The sequence below is a fragment of the Heterodontus francisci genome, chromosome 47 (assembly GCF_036365525.1).
Source record: "Heterodontus francisci isolate sHetFra1 chromosome 47, sHetFra1.hap1, whole genome shotgun sequence".
NCBI lineage: Eukaryota > Metazoa > Chordata > Chondrichthyes > Heterodontiformes > Heterodontidae > Heterodontus > Heterodontus francisci.
Window position 1 is genome coordinate 739,746 of NC_090417.1, and position 7,193 is coordinate 746,938.

A 7,193-nucleotide genomic window follows, 5' to 3' on the forward strand; every position below is an offset into this window, starting at 1 on the left:
TGACACTGCGGACATAGCGTCATGTGGAGCCTCCTGTAGCAAAACATTTAAACTCATCCCTGGAAAAGCATTAAAGAAAAAAAAATTCTGTTAAAAAATAACACATCAAAAGGTTATGCAAAATGCCCCAAATGCTCCCAGAGCATGTACAGCAGGGGCAAGATACAGCAAAGATCCTTCTACTATCTTCTTTGGCCTCCTTATCTCGAGAGACAATGGGTAAGCGCCTGGAGGTGGTCAGTGGTGTGTGGAGCAGCGCCTGGAGTGGCTATAAAGGCCAATTCTAGAGCGACAGGCTCTTCCACAGGTGCTGCAGAGAAATTTGTTTGTTGGGGCTGTTACACAGTTGGCTCTCCCCTTGCGCCTCTGTCTTTTTTCCTGCCAACTGCTCAGTCTCTTCGACTCGCCACATTTTAGCCCCGCCTTTATGGCTGCCCGCCAGCTCTGGCGGACGCTGGCAACTGACTCCCACGACTTGTGATCAATGTCGCAGGATTTCATGTCGCGTTTGCAGACGTCTTTTAAGCAGAGACGTGGACGGCCGGTGGGTCTGATACCAGTGGCGAGCTCGCTGTACAATGTGTCTTTGGGGATCCTGCCATCTTCCATGCGGCTCACATGGCCAAGCCACCTCAAGCGCCGCTGACTCAGTAGTGTGTGTAAGCTGGGGATGTTGGCCGCCTCGAGGACTTCTGCGTTGGAGATACGGTCCTGCCACCTGATGCCAAGTATTCTCCGGAGGCAGCGAAGATGGAATGAATTGAGACGTCGCTCTTGGCTGACATACGTTGTCCAGGCCTCGCTGCCATAGAGCAAGGTACTGAGGACACAGGCTTGATACACTCGGACTTTTGTGTTCCGTGTCAGTGCGCCATTTTCCCCTTCTACTATCCTCCAGCCAATACTCCCCAGTCCCAATTTCTTAAGAGCACTTCTGTCACACCAGTGTGGTACCTTCTCCCTCCTACTTATCACACTGATCAGTATACTCTTTGAAAGTTCAGGGAAATAACCGTGTGCACAACAATGCACTGATCTACGAGCCGACAATTCACGCGTTACCTTCTTTCCTTCCGTGTCACTGAGGTAGAACTGTTCCGCTTTGGTCTTTCCTTGTACAACAGGATCTACAGCCTCCAGATGGGATGGGTTCGCCACCAGTGAGAGAGTTATGTTTCTGTTTGACACACGATTGATCCTCCGGTGGTACATACCTAAATGGTACTTCACATCACCGGTCCCCTATTGATACAGAACAGCACAGGGTATGGTTACACACAGGCAACGTAACGCTTCGGTAAATACCGCAGTTCATTTAGCTCACGACTTCGCCTCCGTGCCGTTGTCGCAAACTCAGATTTCATGAAGACGAGCGGCCGGGAAAACCTGCCCAGCAGACGGTCTCTTCAAGATCGCCGAGTTGCGCTTGGGGGTCGCCACAAACCGCACGGGACCTGTGCAACAGGCGCAGACCGTGCTAGCAAAGGCTTTAAGCTAATGCAAAAAAAAAGCAACCTAAAAACTCAACAGCGCACTGTGCAGAAACGCCGGCCTCTAACTCGGCACAATGCCAAACACTATTACGCCCTGAACGCTCACCTCATCTGCAGCTTCCAATTTCGAGTCAAACTGACAGAATATCTGCTCCAGTTCCTTCCTGATCACATTGGCCAACACATTCAGACGGCCTCTACAGGATAAATAAATGCATTAAACCAAATGGCTACCAAGCATAGAAAAATCTAGGCAAAGACTTGCAGTTGGTTGATGCTCTAACCCAATGGTTCTCAAATGGAGGTGGGGGAGATCCATAGAGACTTTCCAGGGGACCCACAAAATAACCTGGAAGTGTTACCGAGCAGGACGGGCATAATGCATGGGCGTCATGGGCGATCGCCCAAGGTGCCATGGTCATGGCTTGGATCTCACCTTGCCACTGTGTAGCCACCCAGAACCAAGTGTCATTGTTAAGACGCTGCGCCTTTCCTGCTGAATGCCAACCCTCCCACCTGCCCTGCGGAGTGATACGGAAAACGTTAATGGAGCCTGAAGCCTCTTACGTTGGGGCACTGCTACTCAAGGAGATGCACAAAGCTGTCAAACTAGTCTCAGACCATCCTTCAGCCGCTCTCCCGGTACTCTGCAGGGCCACTGCTTTAGATTCCCCAATTTTTCAAAATTAACAGTTATTGAAACTCAACTAGTCCTGGTTACTTTTTTGATGGCATTTTATAAAACCCATGGTGTTCAAATTGCAGAGTCGAGACCAGATAGCTTCCAGTGACAAAGAGAAAAGCAAAACCATTGTGTTAGAATATTGTAATTTGTAAAATTATATATTTGTTATATATTGTTCAAATTCCTTTAACCGTTTACGGTTTTATAAATGTATTTACCAATTAAATCCCAAGTTAAAATTGGGACACAATGATCTGGGGCTCACCTACAAGATTAGCCTGAAATATCAAAGCCCAAAAAAAAAAATATGAGTTCATTAAAAATGTAAAAGAAATCCAAAACTGTACCATCCAGAGTTGAAGGAAGTAGGAGAGAATCGTGCTACGGGATATTATTGAGATTGCCTCGGTCACTGAATGTTACGACTCTGCTGCTTTTACAGATGGAACTCCAGTATATCCAGTGAAAGTGTGAAATAAGTTAGAGAAGCAATCAAATATCTATGGTTTGTTTTTAAGGCTTTTAAAAAGTGGCTCGGGCACACCAGTTTACAAAAGTTTGAAGAGTGCAGAAGGGAAGGAAATCAGAGAAGCACGATTTACGCTCACAGTCCCCCATAGAAATTTACTCCTATGCAGAATAAAGCAAATTGTTAAAAGGACGTGAACAACCATTCACAGAGATACTGGATCAGTGTGATGGCATCGAGTCCCGGTGCGATGATCCGGTTTGCAGGGTGGGGTCCGAGGTCGGGTCAATTTCACTCAATTTCCCCAAAGAGAGTTGATTTGGGGAAAAGGTAGAGAAGGGCCACCACGTGGTGCTTGACAGTCAGTCAAGCGCCCAATGAACTGGAGGTACCAGGCTAGATGGTTAAAGAAATAAAAACGGAGCAAAAATAGAAGAATAAAGCTCAAGAGTTTTTTTCCTATCAAAAATGCTGTTTTGAGTTGCCAGAGGCAGTAAGCACTTGCCAGCTAACACTTGGCATTACCTGTGAGGCATGCCCATGATGACATTGTCAACGCCACTTTCACTGGACTTGTCGATGATGGTTTTCAGTGCTGGGATCAACACCTCACAGCCTTCCAGACCAAAGCGTTTCTCTGAGGACCACTTCCTCTGCAGAAACTCCTCAAACCTGAGAGAAAAATTAAAAGGCGAAAGTGAATAAGGCACAACCATTCGATGCGGAAACTCCAAAACATCGGATATGAAGCATTAACCGAGTCAAAACGATCTAAATTGGTTACCCAAAGGATGCTTGATTTGCGCTCTGGTATTTTCATGTATATGGTCAGCAACATTTCTCTCACTGCTACAAAGGGGAAGGGTGTGAAAGAAGTTAAGCAAAATAGATGTATTATTGCTGAAAATAGAGACTTTTTTTTTTTGCAGCTACCTGGTTTAAATTTCAAACAAAGCTTGGCAGTTAACAGTCGGTCACCATAAACTGCTGAATTCTCCACGGCAACGCCTCTACCAAACACAGTCCACTTGCCAACCAATCAGCACACTCTTCTCATACAGTAAAAATTTGTTGCTTTCCTTTACACTGGTATTCTTGCGAATTGTCCTGATGAGTGCAAGATGCAAAGCTTCGACAAAATGTCTCTGTTTTCAGCAATACTCAAGTTCTGTACTACTAAAGGACTAGATACAATATTAGTTAATTGTCTTGTACTGGATGGGGAACAGCAGCCTTGTAGAAAGGCAAAGAAAGTCTGGCCATAAGCCATCAATTGCAATGCATGATTTATCAATGCCCTGGCCAATATTTAATCCCTCAACCAACACTGAAAACAGATCATGTGGTCATTATCCCATTGCTGTTTGCGGGACCTTCCTGTACACGAATTGGTTGCTATAGAAACATAGAAAATAGGAGGAGGCCATTCGGCCCTTCGAGCCTGCTCCACCATTCATTATGATCACAGCTGATCATCCAACTCAGTAACCTGTTCCTGCTTTCCCCCCATATTCCTAGATCCCTTCAAACCCAAGAGCTGGATCGAACTCCTTCTTGAACACAACTGCTTTCTGTGGTAGCAAATTCCACAGGTTCACCATTCTCTGGGTGAAGAAGTTTCTCATCTCCGTCCTGAAAGGTTTACCCCGTACCCTTAGACTATGACCCCTGGTTCTGGACTCCCCCAACCATCAGGAACATCCTTCCTGCATCTACCCTGTCAAGTCCTGTTAGAATTCGAGAGGTTTCTATGAGATCCCCCCCCTCACTCTTCTAAACTCCAGTTATGTTTCCCACATGACAACAGTGACGTCATTGGCAATGAGGTCCTCTGGGATGTCCTGAGGCCATGCTCAGGCACTGCATAAAATGCAAGTTTTCCTTTTTTCTTTCGCGTTGCATCACTTGCCGCAAGGGGCACTGACCTGGTAGAGCGGACCAGTCTGGCCAAAAGGGTCCGTTTCTCTTCATTTGTGAATTGCATGGCACTAGGAGTCTCAAACTTCTGCCTGATCCACTGGCACTGCTCCAGATCATTGATAAACATGAACTCCACGCCAATGTGCTGACAATAAGCTATCTGAGGGGAAGCAAACAGTGCAAGAGATGTGAGAAGCATCCACGTTAACACCGCGGTCAGACAAACATGTTTGACTTCGACCAAATACCCACGAACATGACCCTTGCATAAATTTACCAGCGGTAAGATTTTGCTTTTGAAAACCAAAAATAAAAAGGTTTCATTTCTTCCGTCACAGTTGCATCAGTCAAAATAGGAAATTAAAAATTGGAAAGTCCTTTGATATTTGGCTTTCCTACAGCCAGGAGAAGTATTTCCAGCTGAAAAGATTCTATTCTTGACCTGGGTAAAGGACCAAAAAGGAAAAAAAAAAGTGAGGTAAATCAGAGAGAAAAAAAAAGGGCGACTTCAAGTCAGAGCTTTAAACGCATTGTAAATTATTTTTACGTTCCATAGCTTTGATGTCCTGGAAATGAGAAATTAAGGAAGGAGACGACATTTCCTTACTGTATACTGACTGCGTGACACACAGGTTGGACGGGAAGTGGAGAGAAGGATGTTGGTCATTATACAAGTCAGCAAGAGTACAAGACTAACGTGAAGAAGCTTGTTCTGTCTCCTTCCCCTTGTACAGCCTTACTAATAAGTGATGATCTGCATTCGAAGTCCTCCCACCCACTGAAATATAAACACAAACATACACACCACAGCCAATAAAAGTGCTGGCCACTCTTTCCAAGTGCAAAATAGCGGTTAGCACTATTCTTGGCTGCGGCATGTAATTATCACCTTTGCTGAAAAGGGGCACTACCTCTGCTGTGGGCAAGCCAATGGGCTCAACATTATACCCAGCTGTGAATGGGGGGGAACCTGCTGATGCCCACGTTGGGGGCAACAGACTGAAGGACATGCCACCCTCCTTCACAGTCAACTTCTCTGCAGTGGCTCCCAGTGCAGGTTTTTTTTTTTTAAAAATCACGATAAAAATATAAAATATGGACCACTTTTGGACCGGCTTTTTCCAAGAAATATTAATGAGCTTCGTACATACATCTCAAAAGGAAAAACAGAAGAAGTGCCTGCTGCATGTTGTAGCCCTTCGAATGCTACCACCTACCTCCATTCGCCGAATGATCTCCCGGAGAGGAAGAGCCGTTTCATTGCCCCCAATGAAGGTGGTTGTGGGCAAATGGAAGACTTTGTCAAGATCCGACTCGTCGAGGCCATAAAATCCTGCACAATTTTGTCCGCGGGATACGGCACGAGGAAAAAAGCCACGTTGCAGAAAGATGGAAGGACAGAAAGGGACAGTGAAAATAGGAAGCAGATCACAGGAAGTGCCGAGGAAGCAATGCAAGAATCGTACAATATAATGGAAATGGCATGAATGTTAGCATTTGACAGGTAAGCAGCCACAAAGGCAGAAATGCCCAAGAGAGAGAAGGCAGTTAAAAGGGTACATTATTGAACGATGAGGATGGATAACCAGTTTGCAGTTTTTATTTGAACAGAAAAAAGCACAGTAGAAAGAGATACATTAGTGTACACAGTTGGAGACAAGGAAAGGAGAGATAAGAAAAAAAAATAAATAAAAAAAAGTAAATTTTTAGTTTTCAACTTCAAAATTATCCTGCAATGTATCTACAGTATTCACATGACAATAAACAGGCGTAATCTATGCATATCTAAACTGCGGACCAACACAAACATGCACGGGTGAACACACTACAAGCCCAATAAATCAGTCCTCTATCACTGGTGAACGGGCTGGAGCAAGCAAGCACACGCACCCAACCCCAGCAATTAGGACAGCAACGCAGCAAGATTCAGACTGCAGATTATGATTTACAGAGTTTTCCCCGGCAAATTTCAACAAATGGTTCCGTTAGAACTGGACGCGATGAGATTTCATGTGTTTTAGCACTTTTGATCCAAATTACGCTTAAGGTGCTTTTTTAAAAAAAAAAAGTTAACACTGCAAATGCAGGTTGAACAGCATTTGAGAATTAAATCCTCCTTGCTGTCCCACCCAATAGGATCCAACACCACTAGTTTTGTCATTCCTGGCAAAAGATGGTAGCAATGCAGTGCTCCCTCATACTACCAGAATGTATGTACCTCAGATTCCACCTTCAGGACAAGGTCTAGCCACTGTGCACTACTCTCCGGGCACCGGAGAAAGAAAACAGCATTAGTTCGGGGCCTGACTGTTAAAGGGCACGTTTAAGATGTGGATTTAGTCTGGTAAACGGCTGTAATTTAATTGAAACCCTCAACAGATGTCCAACTTTCTCACCTTGTCTGAGGTGGATGTCAATAAAAGCCTGCTAACTCTCTGCAGTACCCACAAAATATTCCCACATTTTACAGAAGTCAGGAGTTGGAGTTGAATTGGGGCCATTATACAGAGCAGTCTGATGAAGTGACCGGTCCTATTAACTGGTAAAGCTTGTCGATGAAAGCTGCAAATAATTATAGTATAGGGGGAAAAGGGTGTCAGGGGTGAGGAAGAGATCTGTCTTGTCA

General features: G+C 45.0%; 1 protein-coding gene across 2 annotated transcripts in view; it reads right to left on the reverse strand.

Annotated features, from left to right (window-relative positions):
* LOC137357043 (2-oxoglutarate dehydrogenase complex component E1) overlaps positions 1-5,931 on the reverse strand; it is a 30,335-nt gene extending 24,404 nt beyond the window's left edge. Inside the window, exons 1-5 of one of the 2 annotated variants that reach the window (XM_068022993.1) lie at positions 5,785-5,931; positions 4,573-4,727; positions 3,173-3,319; positions 1,600-1,690; positions 1,063-1,242 (exon numbers count right to left, since the gene is read on the reverse strand). In XM_068022993.1, the coding sequence (XP_067879094.1) occupies positions 1,063-1,242; positions 1,600-1,690; positions 3,173-3,319; positions 4,573-4,727; positions 5,785-5,790 (579 nt within the window). In that variant the 5' untranslated portion in view covers positions 5,791-5,931. The remainder of the gene's footprint in view (positions 1-1,062; positions 1,243-1,599; positions 1,691-3,172; positions 3,320-4,572; positions 4,728-5,784) is intronic. The other variant, XM_068022994.1, reaches the window with a different exon arrangement.
* Positions 5,932-7,193: the final 1,262 nt, after the last annotated feature.